General features: G+C 42.1%; 1 protein-coding gene and 1 long non-coding RNA gene across 4 annotated transcripts; one reads left to right on the plus strand and one right to left on the minus strand.

Annotated features, from left to right (window-relative positions):
* Positions 1 to 1245: 1245 nt before the first annotated feature.
* On the plus strand, positions 1246 to 15971 carry ildr2 (immunoglobulin-like domain containing receptor 2). 3 transcript variants are annotated; one of them, XM_083997259.1, is made up of 10 exons: positions 1246 to 1390; positions 5233 to 5562; positions 6637 to 6756; positions 9588 to 9644; positions 10874 to 11020; positions 11144 to 11305; positions 11599 to 11712; positions 12531 to 12732; positions 13620 to 14286; positions 15550 to 15971. In XM_083997259.1, exons 1-10 carry the CDS (start codon positions 1339 to 1341, stop codon positions 15583 to 15585), a joined length of 1887 nt encoding a protein of 628 aa, XP_083853385.1. In that variant the 5' UTR covers positions 1246 to 1338; the 3' UTR covers positions 15586 to 15971. The 3 variants fall into 3 exon arrangements, with proteins under 3 accessions (XP_083853385.1, XP_083853387.1, XP_083853386.1); XM_083997261.1 differs by lacking the exon at positions 11599 to 11712; XM_083997260.1 differs by lacking the exon at positions 9588 to 9644.
* On the minus strand, positions 10881 to 17638 carry LOC311004995. The gene is made up of 3 exons (XR_014596324.1): positions 17437 to 17638; positions 12596 to 12721; positions 10881 to 11018 (listed from the first exon to the last, which is right to left on the minus strand). It is a non-coding gene; the product is annotated as an uncharacterized lncRNA (long non-coding RNA).
* Positions 17639 to 18642: the final 1004 nt, after the last annotated feature.

Consider the following 18642-nt stretch of genomic DNA (forward strand, 5'->3'; position numbering starts at 1 on the left):
CTGGTATATTTAATTTAAATGTTTGCTACCACAACAGAGTCATGTTACCACCTCTTAACCCAACAATTTTTTTCATGCTTTATTGAATTCTTTCTCTGTTCAGTGCTCACTGCCATCACCAGAACCCAACACTTCCTGGTGTTTTTCACAATAAAAGCCTGCCAATAAAAGCAAGGCTTTTACTGTGGAAGTTTTGGAGAAAGTAGCTACTGATGGTAACTTAACATGGTTGGGAAAAAAGGGAAAGTCGATGACTCTTGTTGCAGAGGTGGATAATACTGAATTAATCAAGAGGTAAAGGTCTGAGCTTTTAATAAACCAAATGATTTTTTTTAACCAATCAATCAATCTTTTTTTTTTTTTTTTTTTTTTTTTTTACCTTGTGTCATTTCCCTTTAGCCCTTGAGCCTAGGCATATGATACAGTCTATATAGCTAACTTTTTGTCCCTGCAGAGCTGCTTTATTAGTAAATCATCAACTTTCCTCAAGGGAAGACAAGTTTCTTAAGTGAGATAGATCTTATATAATCTCCAAGGACCTTTAATAATCTTAATCTTAAAATATGATTTTAAATCATTGTTGGTATAAATAGTGTTTGTTTGCATTTCAGTTAAAGCCTTCCCAAATCTCAATAAATGTCAATTCGTCACCTTTAAACCACCAATTAATTTACTTCATATACATTTACTTGTCTACTGCAGTAATTTGGGTCTTGTTATTAAAACTTGTTACCAGGCTTTTCTGAAAATTGTGGACATCCCATAGTGTAAATATTGTAGGCCTATTTTATCTTTAATTTTGTGTCTTTAATTCATAGTTTGTACAATTAATGAAGTGCCTGCATCTGAACATATTTCCCGCATTTTTATAGCCATGCTTATTGCATTTATGCTTTGGTATGAATTTGATTATAGTGGTCAAGTGCTAGTTTATACTGAAATGGTTTTTAGCCTACTTTAGTTTTTTTTTATTTTGCATTTTTTTTGTATAAGTGATTTCTATTAAATTGCATTTTTCATATGAAGTCAAATCGAGTTCATTAAAGAATGTTTAAAAACTGTTTCCGTTTATTTGCATTACCATTGTTGCTTCACCTGCTGTAGAAAAAAGAAACAGCTCCCAGCAGCAGCAGACAGTCCAGACAGCAGCTCTCCTTCCCCTCGCTCTTATTGTCCACGCGCTGCGGCACAGGAAGTTGGGAGCGTCAGTGCTGGATCACCTCTGTGGGAAGTGGTACAGTCCCGTTAGTCGCAGCCTGCGTCCTGTTTGCTGCAGCCGCACATAGCGGACAACGAGATGAAGAACAACATGCGGATAAACTACACTTTCCTATAAAAATGGATTTTATAAAGAACTTCTACCAGCTGGCTGTGTTCCTGGGAGCTTCGTGTAAGTCTGTTTTCCCTCTTTTAAAGGCTCCATCTTTACGACAACAGCGCAACAGGTTGATCCAGTGTAAACTTACTGCTGCTGCACCGCTGCTTCAAACCAGAGCTCGCATATGGAAGACTCGAAATCGAAAATATCGGTCAAATTGAGATTTAGTGAAGTGCTTGTTTAATATTTTTTGGCGTCAATTACGCGTGATGGGTTAGAGTGATTATAGTAACAGTTTGTCCCATTTACAAAAAGAAAAAAGAATAACACCATAAGGTCTTTATTGATCAACCCTGGTAATCCGTCTGGGATGTGGTGTGTGGAGACCAATATTCTGTTGATTATACTTTTTAGTACCCCACTCTATCTCCTCAGATATGACACAGTTGTTAACGGACCACTTATAGCCTATTTGGTGTTACAGGCCTGTCTGAACAGGAAACTAAACTACTGTGGTGTATTTAATAAAAATCTGAATTCTAAACTACACTGTAAAGAGTAAATATAAGGGTCAATACATTCAGATAGCTACCTCTACCTTCATAGATGAGCAGCAGTGAATAGACCTAATAATCAACAGGAAGTTAACCAAATTCATAGTCCATTCATTGTTTTGATAATTCCCTGTGGATTTTGGGGGAAGAATGAATATTTTTGACTTGTAGACTATTGGATGAATACATTCAGGTACTTGAACACATCACTTTTGCATTTTTTTTCACATCTTATGACACTAAATATACAGGTTAGTTGTAAACGAAAGTAACTGTTTGCTGCAGCCTGATCCACAAGTGCAATGAAGTACACAAGTGGCTGCGAATTTGTACAAGAAGGTGTCACAAGAGGGCTGACAATGTACATGTGATAGTACATCTGGGAGTAATGCACCCTTGCTGATAAATGTTTCACAGGCTCTTGAGGTGACTGTAACATTGTAGTGAAATCCTTCATCAAGCACGGAGACTATATTCACTCTTTATCAGTGTTTTTGTTGGGCTAATGAGTCAATGTGAAGGAATGCAGGTCACAGTAAAGGCAGGAAATGTGACAGCTTTGGAGAGGAAAAGTCTGATGGTGTTCAGGAAACATGCTGCAGCCAGAGCTGTGACCTGGAATACATTTGTTACTGCTCGCTGGTTTAAATTGTAATCTCATCTCAAACTAAGGCCTCAGTCTGCACACAGGTGGAGGAGGAGGAGACGACCGTGTGCTGCCTCCGCAACCTGCTCATTTACGTACAGTGACTCACGCCTGATGTGAGGCTGGTGTAAACAATAGTTATCAGTGAGTCAAAGGTGCATCCAGCAGGTTTCTGTGTTTGTTTCTCCGGACTTCCTCTCACCTCGAACTGACGTGTTTGTGCTGTAACGGTTTGGGTTTAAATCTCTGGATGATAATTGGCCTGTTCGCAACCAGCTGGACGAGGCCTGGCGCTCCCATTGGTTGGGAGTCTGTGACCCTCTCCCCCATAAACCCCCCTCTTCTCCTGGCCCTCAAGTGGGACAGCAGGGAGGGAGAGGGAGTCCTAACAATGGACTGGTCCATGAAAAAAAAGAAACAAAGGGAAGACCAGTGCTGTTTCATGGGAGGAATTTAGAGCTCTATCACCCCTCCTCCCTTCTTCTCTTATCCTGTAAAATCATTTGGCTTAATCACCATCACCACTGTTTGTCTTGCACTTGTGTAGTTTATGTGCGTCCTATAAATCAGAAACCTATTGACCAGGTTCACTAAATGTAGTATGGCTGCTACAGTTGAAACAACTAGTCAATAAATCCATTAATAATTGAGAAATAATCAGCGATTTGATGATTCCAGCCTCTCAAATTTGATCATGTGTTGTTTATTTGTCAGTTTTATGTCAATATTGTTAGTCGATAAAACACTTGAAGGTGTCAACACTTGATTGATTGAGCAAAAGATGGAACACACGTAATAATGATGTCCATTATTGATTGATGAATATTTCCTTAACCAGTCCATCATTTGAAGAATTAAATGTCAGATACAGTAATAGTGGAAATGCCAGTTACAATAATTTAGACTAAGACTAATTTGACAGAGAAAAGACAGAGAAAAAAGAGAAAAGCTAAACAAATGTTTGGCATTTTAGCTTGAAAAATGACTTAAATAATAACTAAATGATAAAATCGTTGGCCATTGTTTTTCTGTTGATGCATTAATCAATCATAACTGATACTAGAAGTGGTTGTTAGACGTTGCTGTTGTAGAATAAGACTTGCTCTCATTCTAGCAGGAAACTAGGAAAAGCATCCGTGTTAGATAAAGGCGATAAACACTAAACACGCTATATGCCCGTCGCTCGTCTTGCTGCTCCACCGGAGAGCCAGGCTGGTGGACTTGCTTTTGTTTTGATTTCCTGTCTTCTGGGAAATGTTTAGAGTGAGTTCCTGCCCCACCTAGAGCTAATATGACTAGCAGAGAGTACCCACGAGCGTCTGACCGCTCCATCCCCTCCCTCTGTGATGACAACCCCCTGCCTCTCCACGGGGCCTCCCAGCCCCCCACACAGACTGGAATTTAACCTTCCTGACCCTGGTACAGAGCAACAGAGGAGCCCCCCACTCACCTAATCTCTGCCCCTGTCTTTTCTCCGGCTTCAATATGACACAAATGACTGTATCTCCCAGGTGCAGAGTCATCACGAATGATCTATGCCGACAAATAAGGCCCAGCTGTTTCTGCAGTTATCAAGATCTCAGCATGCTTCCCTTTCCTGTCCTTTGACTGTTCTTGTCGACACTGAGTTGCCAGTTTCTTATGTCCACTCAGCCAAAACCAATGCAGTCTAATACAACAACAGCTTTATTACTGTGTCGTCTGCTCATACTGCCTGAGAAAACATGACTTCCCGATGCAAGGGATCAGAATACACCATCCTCAATTTGTGCAGAAAGTTCAGCCAGAGCTAATATGAGCCTCAGCTCTGAGTCAGAAGAACCAGGTGGGTGTGTGTTTTGAGTTAGAGTCTTTTCAGTAGGAAAGTTGCCACTAATGCTTCCATGCTGCCATCTGACCACAGTAAGAAAACACAACACAGAAAGTCTGACTTCTGGATTCTGACTCACATAACTTATGCATCCTATTTGAGTCGAGCTTGCTGCTCTCAGCAACATCCTCACATCCTCAGAGTCTTTTCAGTGGGAAATTTGCCGCTGATGTTTTCATGCCTCTATCTGATCACAGTAAGAAAACACAACACAAAAAGAGGATGTTACAAACTAACAAAACCATAACTTTGGAAGACACCCACTTGATTTGTGTAATAGTTCACCCTCCTTCATTCCTTCTTCAACCCACCACTGACATCAGTGTTGCATTATAGGAAGGCATCCCTCCTTCATTTGTTTCACTGCCAGTATCCACACAAGGACTTGAAAGTCTTGAGATGTGAACCGTTAAAACAAAGGCTTAACCTTATAAGCTCCACAACAGTGAGATTTATTGCAGGGCTGTTGCTGTATACAGCTATTTATACAGTTTAACCTGAAAATATAAGTTGACTTTCAGTTTGACGTGCAGACAAAAAGAAAATTTGAAGATGTCACAGTGAGGAGAAAAGCAGTTGTTCATTTTTCAGTATTTGATTAAGCCTGTGATAAAAAAAAAAAGAATAATAAAAATCATCAATCTTTAATGATTATTAGTTAATGCCCATCCAAGGGGGGAAAACTGTTTGTGAAGTTGCCTGGTTTCAGTTCTGCAGGACAAGTAGGTCAGTGTGTTTTTTCTAAATGCTGACCAGTAGTCTCAAGTAGCTATATACTGTTGTTATCTGTTTTTACTGTTTTACTTTCGACTAACCGATGCCCTGTTTGTGTTGTCTGTGTCAGTGTGCGTCTGTGATGGTGTCAATGTCATCGTGCGAGAGAAGCAGCGGTTTGCGATGCTCTTCCAGTCCGTGGTCCTCCCGTGCCAGTACCAAACGGCCTCCACCCAGACCCCCGTGGTGCAGTGGTGGTACAAGTCCTACTGCCGAGACCGCTCGCGAGAGTCCTTCAGCCTGCCGGAGACCCTGGGCATCCAGACCTCGGAGCTGGGGGCCACGTCTCACCTGGAGTGCTCCGACAGCAGCCGCACGGTCCGGGTCGTGGCCTCGGCGCAGGGAGCCTCCATGACGCTGGCTGAGCACTACAAAGGCCGAGACATTGCCATCGTAAACAGTAATGTGATCATTCTTATATCCTCCATGTTGGGAAAGATATCTAGGGCTTAATGAGAGCGAGAGTTGCTGCAGCTGTTTGACCACGGCGCCCTGAGACTCATCCCTGAGCAGGACTCAGAGCCGACTGTGCTTTGTGTTTCCTGTTCTCTAAATAAACCTCTTTTGTCTTTGTCTTACAATAGAGCAAGCATTGCACACACTGATGTGACCACCATCTCCTGCTCTCACTGCCATTCATGCATGGACTCCTTTTAAACCTCAGCCTTATCAAGACAAAACACCCGTCCCCCGTCCAAATGTATTCGCACAACAAACCACATCCAACAATGCTCCTGGCGTCAGTTAAAAAATACTGACGCCATAAATCATTTATCATCGCTTATATATGACGTAAAACATTCATGTAAAACATTCTGTATAAAGCTTCGGCTTGTGCAGGTGACAAAAACAAAAACATAAGCTTAATCATATTAGTGCTGCTGAAACAATTAGTTGATTAATTAGTTGGTCCTTTCAGAACTGATTATCTGTTAAAAGTAATTATATCCAACAAAGATGGCATGCATTCATGAGGATGCAGTTTTGCTGTCTTTTGTATTATTGTGCATTGAATACATTTGTGTTGTGGACTGATGTGCGGACAGAAGAGGCAGTTTGAAGGAGTCTTTGAATGAGTTTTCCCGAGATGTGTTTATAGTATTTGGCATTATTAGAAATGAGATGACTGATTTATCCGAAAAAATAACTGATTAATCACTAATCACCATAGATACATTACTGCATGTGTCAATTTTCAGGTGTATTTTGTACATGCCAGTGTATTGTGCATTTCCATGATAAGTTAAGTCATTCAGTTTGTAGTTTGCCAAAAATCTTAAGCTAAATCTTATGTATAGATCTAAAAATGCCTTCAAAGTAAATATATAATAGGTCAAAGGTCAGGTCACTACAGACTCCATAAAGGAGCTATATCCTGACAGAATGATTAAAGAATAATAGTGAGTAATCAGTGGTGATTCATTGATGTGAAGTGTCGCAGTATGTCTAAACCGGTCTCCTTGTCTCCGTGCAGAAGCCGACCTGAGGATCGGGGAGCTGCAGTGGGGCGACAGCGGAGTTTATTTCTGTAAAGTCGTTATTGCCGACGACCTGGAGGGGGTGAACGAGGGTCAGCTGGAGTTACTGGTCCTAGGTACGCCTATACGTTCAATTTCTCCACTAAAGGAACAACATGAGTTTGTGCCTGACGGTGAACCGTTGGCTGCAGTTTGCTTTGTTTACATGTTTGTTTGTTTGCATGTTGCTCAGTGAAGCTTCTCTCTGTTGGTTTGCGAAGGTTTTAGAAACGGCCTTTTTTGTGGCCTGCATGCCAAAGTTTCTATACAACAGCTTCCATGGCAACGGCCAAATGGTGCTGGCCTCTCATGGTCCTGATTCTCCATGACAGACACTATTGTTGGGGGCTGACATGGACTTGGCTGGACTGTACTTTAGATACATCTTAACTCAGTTGGACACTGTCATTGCGCAGCTTAGCAGACAATATAGGCGCATACTGTACTTCCAGCTGCACAGCAGGTTGTGTTTGGGTGTGTTGTGTTTGCTCGTCGTAGTGTGTTTGTTGCCGATTAATGATTAGACGAAGGTCTTGAACCTCCAGCGACCGGCTAATATGTCAGTGCTGAAGGTCGGAGATTCACCGTCTACTGTTAATGAATCCTGAAAATAGCACGTCCACCCCGCCGAGACAGAAATTGTGGAGACCATTGTTGCCAAAGCCACTCCTTAAGCTGTTACCATGGCAATGTGCTTTTTCAAAGAAGACGGGGAGTATGTTAAGGGTTTCTGCTGCTGGTGTGTGGCTGAGACATAAAGAGAGTGGGAGAGAGAGACATAGAAAAGAGACAGAACCAGGCTAAACTCTCGTGTGCGACCTGAAAGTTACCCGGTAGAGTTTTCTTCCTTTAGGTTAAGACTGACACAACGAGCTTGTAGTATCAAAGTCTGCTCATTCATACGCCCCTCCTCCACTGTGCACTAATCTGATTATAACCAGCTCACAGGAGAGCAGCGAGGAGGAGGAGGGGGGTAAAACTTGTGAGAATAACACCACTAGCTACACAGCATTTTTGGATCTAGATTTTTTTTTTTTGCCACGTTGCAGCTACAAAGCCAGATTGGCCTTTTCCTGAAGTTTTCACTTTAACAGCATATCTGTCTCATATCAAGTGTCTCACAGCTGCCAGTTGGTTTAGCCCAGCACAGACTGGAAACAGTGAGCCTGTTCTGTACCTGAGAGTAGCAACATATTTTTTGCCGGCATCTCTAAAGTTCACTTGATTAAAATGTTATATCTTATTTGTTTTAATATGTAAGTACTTTTGCACATGACCTCCACAAATTAAACCAAAAATTCAACTGGTGTCAATGTTTTCATCTGCATGGGAGCAAAAGAAAGTCTCTAAGTCTCTAAGCACCAACATCTGCTGCTTGTTCTTTCGACACCTCCCTAATCTCTGGTTTAATTTTTCTCTTGGATTAATTTTTCATCCCCTTTGTTCATCTTTTTTTCTTTTCTCTTGCAAAATCTTTACCCTCTCTCCTCCATTACTCACTCCTCGACCTTCAGTGCTCTCCCTGCATCTTTCGCTGCCTCCCTCCCTCCCTCCCACCCTCTCAGGGCTGCATAGCTCCTCGGCTCTCTCAGGTTACTCAGCGTTACTGAGCTTCATGGTATGTTGATGAGTGTGCCAGCCAGGCCAGTGTAGGATGAATGCTTATTTTATCAGGGAGGGGTGTGCTGTGTTTTTTTCCCCACCTACATAAAAACAGCATACTCAGCACACTCTGGAGCCCGACTCCCAGTGACTATTAAGTCAGATCAGACAGTAACTGGTATTTATGGTAATTATGGTCTGACAAACACACACCAGAGACATGAGCACCTGTAGTGATGTCTCAGCCTCAGCACAACCTGTTGAAGTCCTTTTTATTTCTGTATTTTTCTCCCCATGAATTTCACTCCAGTTTGACCTCTTTATCTGGTATATGAAGCACAAAAGAGGCATTGTTTCACAACCATACAACTTATATGGCCTTTTTCTGATGAGCTCCACTGGTAAATTGTTGCCCTAGAATCACTGTGTGCCCCAGTTTCCCATGCCCCCATCATCGTCCTCACACACTGCTTTTGTTGGCATCTCTCTCCTGTTTGTGTGTGTTCGTGTGACACGCATGTGCATTCACTCATTAATTTGTGTTGGTGGTTGGTTTGCACCCCATCAATAAAGCGCTAGCCTACAGGTTTCTTATTAATTTGGGTATGTGCAATAGATCTGACTTTTGAATCCTGGTTTATGCATCATATTTGGGTGAGATTGGAGTCAAGCTAGTTTTAGTAAGGTACTGTGTTGGTTTGAGGGAATGCTACCCTTAGCATGTGAACATCCTCACAGTGACAATGCTAAGATTTTAGCATGTGCACCGCACCATCTTAGTTTGGCCTGCTTTATGCTACCGTTTGCAAATATGACTAATGCATCTATTTAAAACAAAGTGTTGGGCAGTCCGAAAACTTTGCCCTAATGGTTGTGCCATTTGAAAAGCTTGTTTCATCTTGAGGGAGACATGTAGCTAATTTTAAGGTTATCCATCCAGGTGGTTGTTGAGAAAGACACCCAAGTGGAAGTCTGTTGATAATTGATTGATGTGTCATCGCCGTGTGCATTGACCATTGACGTATGGAGCAACCTACTGACTGTCACACTACTAACACAGTTGATAAAAACGTGTAGCTATTTCAGAGTAAACACAGCATGCATTATGTAAAATGTAATTCATTTAAGTCAGATTTAAGTGGTCAAGTATGTTTGTAATCAACGTTGTGTTTGCTGACTGTGTGAGAAGTTCGTCCTTCAGTTCTTCAATTACTGCATGACCGTTAATCACCCACTCTGCCACCTTTTGACTCCTGCTTCCTGCTTCCTCTTCCAGCCTTCACCTGTGCTTTCCCTCTCTCTGCAGGCAGGACAGGTGAGCGGGACGATATCCTCCCTGAGTTTGATGTGGAGATTATGCCAGGTACGGCACCTCACCTGCACTTTTGTCTCACTGCCTGGCACCTTCTAGCTTCACCACTGCTGCCTTATGTTCAAATTTCACCCACCAATCACAACTCTCTTTCACTAACAACTGTTTGCTATGGTCAGACTGATGAAGCGACACCGGGCACATGATCTAATCTAATTTGAATACACACAGTCAGTAGGTTACTGAAGCAATGTAAACCAAAAAATCAGACTTATCCTCCGCCTCTGGTCATGATTTGAATTCCACAGGGGATGTGTGTTGAATTACTGAGGGGGTTTGAGTGGATTTTTGCTTTTCGGCACGCCCTGAGGAAGTACGTTGTTAGGGCTGAAATGTTTATGAGATGTGAAGATGGATAAGTGTCACTCAGAGTTCCCTGGAGAAACCCTTGACTTTCCTAATTTAGTGTTCTGTGGTTTTTGGATACTTATTTGGAAAGAAACTGGTGTTAAAGGAAGATCATAGGTAATGGCAATTGGCAAATGGGTGTAGTTTTGGCCGACATCTCAAGTTTTGGTTGGTGACATTGTGCTCAACCGAGCAACTTCTGAGATCTGGAAACCCCTCAACTTAAACCAAAGAGTTAAAACCACTGGAGGAAACAAGCTTTTCAGTTGCTGTGTAACACAAGCAGAAAGGTTTGTCAATTCAGATGTAAAAATCAAAAGTAGATGCAACAACAATATCAATAGCCATCCCTGGTTACAACTGAGCTAGCCCAAGAAGAAGGAGGAAGGGAGGACATGTAATTTTTGGCCCCATCTGACTTATCTTTTGTGATATCATGATCTATGTTTTGTAATCAGTATAAGTTGGAATGAAAACCATGAGAACGAAACCCAACCCCAAATTCTCCTGTAATGAGTAACATCATTTTTTTTGGCCGACCTCCTGCGGTATTAAGACTTTTTTTTTTTTTTACCTCTAGACTGACATCAAATTAGATTATGGATGCCAAATTAGCTAATATTTTTGCCACAGGGTTCCCAATCTAAAACAGTATTTGCTTTGAGATGTTTTATTACAGAAACAGTATGAAACTCATGACCAACATAGTCGTACTCTCTGTTACTGAATGGAAGTAGAGTGACAATGACATCATTTGAAAGCAGTCTGAAGCTCCTGCATGACTTTACAGGAGCTGGGACAGAGTATTTAATGTTTCAGTGCATATATTTATCTATATTTTATATTTCCATGTCTGTGTGTGTCTATTCCAGAGTGGGCCTTTGTGGGATCTGTGGCCCTGGGCAGCATCTTGTTCCTGTTGCTGTTGGGGATCTGCTGGTGCCAGTGTTGCCCTCACTCCTGCTGCTGCTACGTCCGCTGCTGCTGCTGCCCCGACACCTGCTGCTGCCCACGACACTGTGAGCAACAACAGACAGCAACAACTACATGACCTGAAAACATTACTGCCTTAAACTGAGGTGTAATCTCTGAATCAACCTCTCTTCAGTCACCCTTTAGTGTTGTGTTTTTGTCCCGCACAGTGTATGAAGCAGGGAAGATGGCGAAGAGCGGGCACCCCCCCCAGGTCCCCATCTATCCCTACTACATCCCTGGTGTCCCTGCTGTTGTTCCTCTTGCCCCTTCAACCATTATGGACCCCAAAATCACCTCTATACCCTCAGTGGAGAACAACCTGGCTGGAGGTGAGTCCAAAGATAGGAGAACAGCCTGTTTCAGCAGCAATGACTTGACTTCACTAACCCTCATTTCATTGGTCGTCCCTCATCCTCATGTCTGCATCTAATCTAAACAGAAACATGCATGTTTGTCTTTTAAATCTGATCAGCATGTTTGATTTTGGGTGTTATTTTTGCCTTATAAGAATGTGCATTACAAACTCAATTCTACAGTATATTATGTACGTAGGATGATTACTGTATGTCGCTGTGTGTGTGTGTGTACGGGTGTATGTGTGTTTGTGTATTCACATCCACAGTGCACAGTGGTTATCGACTGAAAGCCAGTCAAGACAAGGACTCAATGAAAGTCCACTACTACATAGAGAAGGAGCTGGCTCATTTTCCCTCTGCAAAGATGGCTGCTTTCAAACGTAAGCCTGCACAGATTAGGCCAGTTTCTGTCATATGTGTGTGTGAGCGTGTGGGTGTATGTGTAAGTGCATGTGCATTTGCCATTATGTGTGTGTGTCACGTCATGTGCAAGTGTTTGTCTTTCATGTGCATGCTCTGTGTAAAATAACTAGTACCGGCTCACATCTAATCCCTACATTCATTTAATAACATCTAACTGAAGAGTTTCTCATTCAGTTTGAAGCAATTTTTTATATGTACAGTTTTCTTATATTGTAATGTTACTTTCTAAAACACTTCTTTACAGTAGTTCACAACAAACGTTTCTAAGACAGGGCTAAATTGTGTCATTGCTGGGAACTATTTTCAGTGGAACATATTTGGTGAGTATTTAGTGGTGGGACTAACCCATGTTTGCTGTAATAAAGGACCATGTTACTCAACAGTGTGGCTCATTAATGTGTTGGTAGTTGCTCAATGGCACAAAGGAATAAGCTCTACCTGTAGCCTTGGACACAGAGTAAATTTACTTTTTACTGGTAGAAGAGTATCATTGTTGATAAGGAATAAAGAATAGATGTGTCCTTTCAGTTGGGTTGTGACAGTAGTTTGAGGTAGCACACGAGACATGACCGCCCTCAGTAATTTGCAGTAAACTGTAATCAGTTCATGATTATATAGTCAGTTTAATCCCAGACACCTACACACAGTGCTTTTGACCACGTCTTACTCTGACACGTTTGACTACAACCTTTTCACAGCGTATCTGAAAGTTGTGAAATGTATGCCAATCACAAAAACCGCAAATGTGATTTTAGTGATGTGTGTGTTGCAACAGCCAGTAGCTTATCAGAGCTGAGCTCTCTGCACGACGGAGGGAACACAGACTTCAGACACACCTACCAGACGGTCCAGATGAAGGCGCTCCCGCCCATCGCAGATCTCGATGACCAGTTAGTGGTGAGAGCAGCTCCGCCCACACAGACCCGCAGGCCCAGACGGGACAGAGGACACCAATCAGACGATGAACTGGACAGAAGGTAAAGTATCAACAGATTGTCCTAGTGGTGATGATGATCTCCCGCTCTACATGTCCAATACATTTACTGTGACTAACTGCCTCGGACAGACTAATTCATATGGAACAAAGCGGCTGTAAGTGTGCAGCAGGGGATGGGTGTGGTTGCACCAACAAGGCTTCATGTTGGACCAGTGGGTGAGGTTTCTAGAGGGATGCAAAGCTAAACCCATATTGGCAAAAAACTAGTTCCAGTTAAAGATGGAGATGCAGAATAAACCATCAAGGCAGCGGGTAAGAAAAATCCCCCAAACCTTAAAAAATTTGCAGCTGGCTGTCTCCTGAGTGTTCGAACAAGGGAAGTTTCATTTCCATAGAGGTGTTTTCAAAAACAGGTCCCAAACACAACCACTCAAACCATCATTTACACTCACAACCTCTCATTCCCAACCACTGTGCAAGTCTCCACAGTAAAATTGCTCCACCTGCTGCCCAGCACCTCTGCTGCTGCAACTCCAGCCCTGTGGGACAAAACCTTCCAATTAACTTCTGTCCTGTCTGTACAGAGTAGATACTGATCCACTCACATACTACCACTCCTGTGATTACACTGAGCCCATCCTTTAAAGGGATAGTTCAACATTTTGGCAAATTGGCCCATAATCCCTATAGTTTTAGGAGTACCTTTAATTGTCGGTGCAAGCTATTTTTAGAGCAGCGGAGCAGAGCCACGAGCTGCTCAGAGCTATGCTACGGAGGCTATACTAATGGGATTTCTTGGTTTGTGGTTAATGTTTGAGTTTATGTCCTGCAATATTCTCCACTTGGATTATGTTGTTTTTTTCAGGGTTATTTTCCAAGTATAAAGTCAATGTCACTCTGTGTTGAGTCGTGTGCTCGTCCTTGCAGGTGGAACCCGCGCTCAGAGCATCTGAAGAGAAAGACCCTGAGCAGAAGAGGGCGCTCCGGCTCCCTGGACGAGCTGGAGGATTTTGCCCAATCATACGGCTCCCGTGGTCGACGTGTGGATCCTCCAGACCGGTACTACGAGCGGGATTACAGCCCCCCCAGGCGCTCCTACAGAGATGAAGATGATGACTGGCGGCGCCGCAGCCCCTCGCCTTTACCACAAAAGAGGAGGGACACGTGGGACAGCGATCGGCCCTGCCGGCCGCCGCAAAGAGGAGGGTACGATGACACCTTCCTAAACAATGTGCTGGAGAGCAAGTCCAGGGGGCAGGGAGGGGACAGAGTAGCTGGGAGGATGGACGAGGACAGTGACACTCCCTCCAAAGGCAGCTCCAGAGGAAAGGGCAGCAATAGTCACTACAGCCGGTCGCCAAGCAACCGTCCAGAAGAGGAGGACCCTTTGCCTCCGTACTCTGAGCTGGAGGCGGAGCGGTACCGCAGGGCCGACATGGCCACGGACAGATATCGCACGGCAGAACCTCCAAGATCTGAGAGATACAGAACCACCGAACCAAGCGCGAGACCCTTCTGTTACACCCGCCCCCACCAGGGGACGTCCCACACGCTACAGGGGGGCAGAGAGGAGCGGGACAGGAACCGAAACCTGGTGAGTTACTTGTAGCAGGAACATGGACTCTAAATCCTGTATAAACTCACAGGACAAGGCTGTTGATATTGTATATGTCTCATATTGTCAACAAATCCCATTAAGAGACCAAAGTATCCAAAGACTGACGCGGCCTGTTCCCCTCCATTAGTGTCTGTAATCCATTAAAAACACATCAGCAAGACGCACAGTTGCCAGGAGCATTATTGCTCTTAATGACTTATCAGTACAGAAAGATAAAGCTCGGATGGGTCTCCATTAGTCTGTTGGTGGGTTTATGATGCTTCACAGATCATTGGAGTTCTCTTATAAAAAAAAAATATCAGCCTTTTCGTCCTTCAGATAAACAAAGACATATCAATACTCAGTGAGGAAATGGCAGGAACACAGAGAATAGAAGGAGAAAAACTAAAATAGACGGAAACTGAAACTTACCTTTGATGGTTTCTTGTGGTTATTTACGAAATGAATAATAAGAAACGAGATACAGATCTCTGAGGAAAACTTGGTGAGTATTAATAGCCCCACACAGACTTCATGCACGATTGATTTACTTTTTTATAATGCACATATAATATGTGATTTACCTACTATAATTAAGCCTTTCAATAATGTTGTTTCATTGGCGACTGGTAGCAAATACACAGACTTCAGACACACATATCAGACGGTCCAGATGAAGGCGCTCCCGCCTCCTCCTTAATTTCTTCTCAGTATCTATCAAATACAGGCAAAAGTTTCTTCCAAAAAATGTTTTCTGTAGATATTCATGTTCAATAGGAATCATTCATTTTGATCTCTGTATGGGATTTGTTGACCACAAGAAGACAGAACAGCGAGAGCCTTGTACTTCAACCATTCCTAAATGTTTTACAGTATTAAGCACATAATCTGATTGTCTCTTGTGCAATGTACATGCAAGGCCTTAACATTGAGTCATTTTAAATGAGTTTTTATGTGATTTTATATAAGTAGCTGTAATATTTTTGGTATTAATCTGTACTGAATGAAAGAGAGCGACTGAAATGATTGAACTCACATTTGAATCTTTCCATGCTTACACTCTGGCTTACTAAATATCCTAAAACACACAAGTGGAATCAGTATTGCAGTCATTACTAACAAAGCTTGAGCTGCACGACCTCTGTGACTTGTAATAAAGCTTCGATATCATACCTCAGGCACCAGGCTGGACTAACCCTGCATGAGCATGAATGCGACGTCTCTTACGTGTGGCTCTCGTGTGGTGTTTCCCTTTGACAGAGCGCCGCACTGAGCAGGGACTCTCTCATAGTGTGACAAGGTTTCCCAGCCTCCACCCGCACAGCGCTGGCACTGCTAGTCCGTTCACTTAAAGCCGTCCTGTGGCTACGCAGGAGGGGATAAGTGTTCAACCATCAGCCACACGAAGTCTTACTCATCTCACTGAAATAACTGCACTGACAAACAACATGAGAGGATGGAAAAGGAGTGTGCACGAACTGGCAGCATGTGCAGGACATCACTGTATTATTATGTTCCCACAGGCTTCATACTCAGTACACTGCAACTCAGGTTCGCTTTGTATGTGTGCATTTGTCTGTTGTTGATATTGTACTGTATGTAAGTACTGTCCCTTGAATTTGCTCTGCAGATTTTTTTTATTGCACTGCTTAAAATACTTTTTGAATAAAGAAAACTTGGCTAAAGTCTTTTCTGTCTGACATTAATGTGTTTTAATTATACATAGGCTACAGCTAGGAGCACGATTTACAAACTATTCTTATTGTCAACGATCAATTAATTCAGCATGAAATATCAGCGATCAATATACATGCTATTGATATATCACAGCTATTTCTGCTTTATATTTTATATATAGATGTATATTGCACATTTCATAGTTAATGAAGCAAATGACCAAACTACATTATGTTGAGTTATTTAACAAAGATGATGACAATTTATAAATCAGATTAAGGTAATATTTAGCAATTTCACTTGAAAAATTACTAAAATGATCAGGTGGGTATAAAAAGTAGCTGCTGAATTATTTTCACTTAACTAATCTATTAATCGAGTGTTCATTTTAGCTCCAATAAAAACATGGTATGTATAATGAAATCACATAAACAAGTCTCAGTGTGACTTTGATGAAAATACACTATTGGACACAAGATTGACAATCACAGAATATAACAGCAGCATCCATTTGAAAATATGAGTTTAAATATCTGTGTAATTCAATATTTTTAATTTCAATTAGCCATGATAGAATAATAATTCAAAACAAAAATGGTACAAAATTTGGCCGAAACTATTTTTGCGCAGATGATATAACAAATCAATTTTGTGTGTATGTCTCTATAGCAGCACAAATGTTTTGACAAGATAGTTTTTGACATAAAATGCCAGTTGTCTGACACAGAATTTGATCTTTGAGTGGCTATTGTCTTTGATAACGTGTGTGATAACGTGCGTGTGCCTTGGACAAAACCTGTGTTTTTTATCGTAGCTTATCAAATATACACAGTTAATTAAACACTAGAGATATTCTGTCAACCTATCCAGCTACTCACTCACCATGTTACCGCTCATGTAAAGTGTGTGCTGGGTTTTAAAATGCTAATAGAAAGTATTTTAAGGAGAATTGGCAACATCATCAACAGGTGAAACTGACACATGAGCAGAACCCGTGGTCATTTGTGTCTCTATAGCTGTTCAGACTCTCTTTGTTGTTGCTTTGTGTCTCCATGGTTATTGTGTGATTCTTTAGAGTTGTCTTGGTTTGATCTTTGTGGTCACTTTGGTTGTTTTTTTTTTGCTTATTTTTGTTTCTTTGCAGTCATTTTGTGTCTCTCTGTAGTTGTTTCGTATCTCTTTGTGGATGTTTAGTAACTCGTTGAAGTTGCTTTGCGCCTTGTTATGGTGTCCCTGTGCTTATTTAATGTAGCCTATCTTTGTGGTTGTTTTGTGTATCTTTATGGTCATTGTGTATCTTTGTGGCCGTTTAATTGGACATTTTATAACCCTGCCTGGAAACCGTGGTGTAAATATTTTGTACTCACTCGATACTGCAGACAGAAAATGAAAGATACTGCAGACTGATGTTCTCTTCAGATACTGGCCAGGAGGGAATTTTAAAAAACAGACACAAATGTGTTGGCAAACCTTTTCATCCATGCAGCATTTTTCGCAGGACTTGAAGCCCACTTCAGGGAGCTGAGAGGAGGACTTGAGCCCAGTTCAGCCGTGCTTGTTTTGTGTCAATAATAAAGCTCGCTGGGGTCTATGTCCTGGACAGGAGATGTAAACATGCTCACACAAAGAGCTCCGACTCTCGTTCAACATGACTCACCCTGAGAGTGAACTTTACACTCGGTTGTTTGTCACGGGGGAATAAATGAAAACCATTGCACCAGCCACTTCACTCCATTCACATTATGCAGGCTTAATTCACTCCCTCTGATATAACCGTTATTTTTTGTTTGTTTGTTTGTATGTTTGTTTTGTTCACGTGCAGAGGGGAAAGCCAGCCTGAGATTTGATGAAGTGAATCTTAACATTCAGCTGCCACGTAAACAACATTTGATTACACTCATTAGAAGCAGTGAACTCCCCAAAACACAGCAGGGAACAGAGTATTTACTCATTAATAAAGCAGTGATTCACTAATCAGGCTCTCTCTGTCTCCACTGTCACTTACCTCCTGTTACTCCCATATCCTTTTTTTATTTTAAGTTACTGTACATGTTATTCACTAAAAAGTACTCTGTGACCTATGAATGTGTGTCCTCATTTGCCAAATGTAATTCCTTTTTACAGAAGCTACTGTCAGAAACACAAGTTGTGAATACTGAGGCTAACGTAATCCGCAAAGACAATGAAGCCTACATAACCTGCAAAGACATTAGCCTACTAAGTAGTTCAGCAAGATGAAGAGTTTGGCATTGGTCTGACTTCCTGCCTTTTCTCTGAGCTCTTACCAACAAGTAAAAGATTTAAAATCAAAGATTTACCCTGGTCCAGTTCCTTGCTTGGCTCCTCTCTCTTCTGGTCTTCCTCCTCCGACGTCTTCTTCGGTCTCTTGGACGCCCCTGCCATAACAAACATAATGGGAAATAGTGAGCTAGCTAGTTTCTTATAGCCAGGTGCGAGGTGTTGAAGTTGGTGTGTGAGGTGTTGCCGTAAAGCGATGCGCATATAAGCAACCAAAGTTACATATAGTGCAATACCAGCTCAGCGGGGGGCGCTGTAACAATGGCAGGGGTGTTAGTATGGTCGCTTTCCAGCTGTTTTGCTAACCCTCCTCTTGACCATGTACATTTTTTAGCGAAGCCCGTGGGCAAGCATAACATTATATATCATATACATTTT

Source organism: Trachurus trachurus (assembly GCF_905171665.1).
Source record: "Trachurus trachurus genome assembly, chromosome: 21".
Classification (NCBI taxonomy): domain Eukaryota; kingdom Metazoa; phylum Chordata; class Actinopteri; order Carangiformes; family Carangidae; genus Trachurus; species Trachurus trachurus.

Excerpts from the sequence above, each read along its gene's own strand:
- ildr2 (XM_083997259.1), top strand. The coding sequence starts at position 1,339 with ATGGATTTTATAAAGAACTTCTACCAGCTGGCTGTGTTCCTGGGAGCT. Across the intron at positions 9,645-10,873 it reads TGATGTGGAGATTATGCCAG|AGTGGGCCTTTGTGGGATCT; the intron begins GTACGGCACCTC and ends TGTCTATTCCAG. Across the intron at positions 14,287-15,549 it reads GGGACAGGAACCGAAACCTG|AGCGCCGCACTGAGCAGGGA; the intron begins GTGAGTTACTTG and ends TCCCTTTGACAG.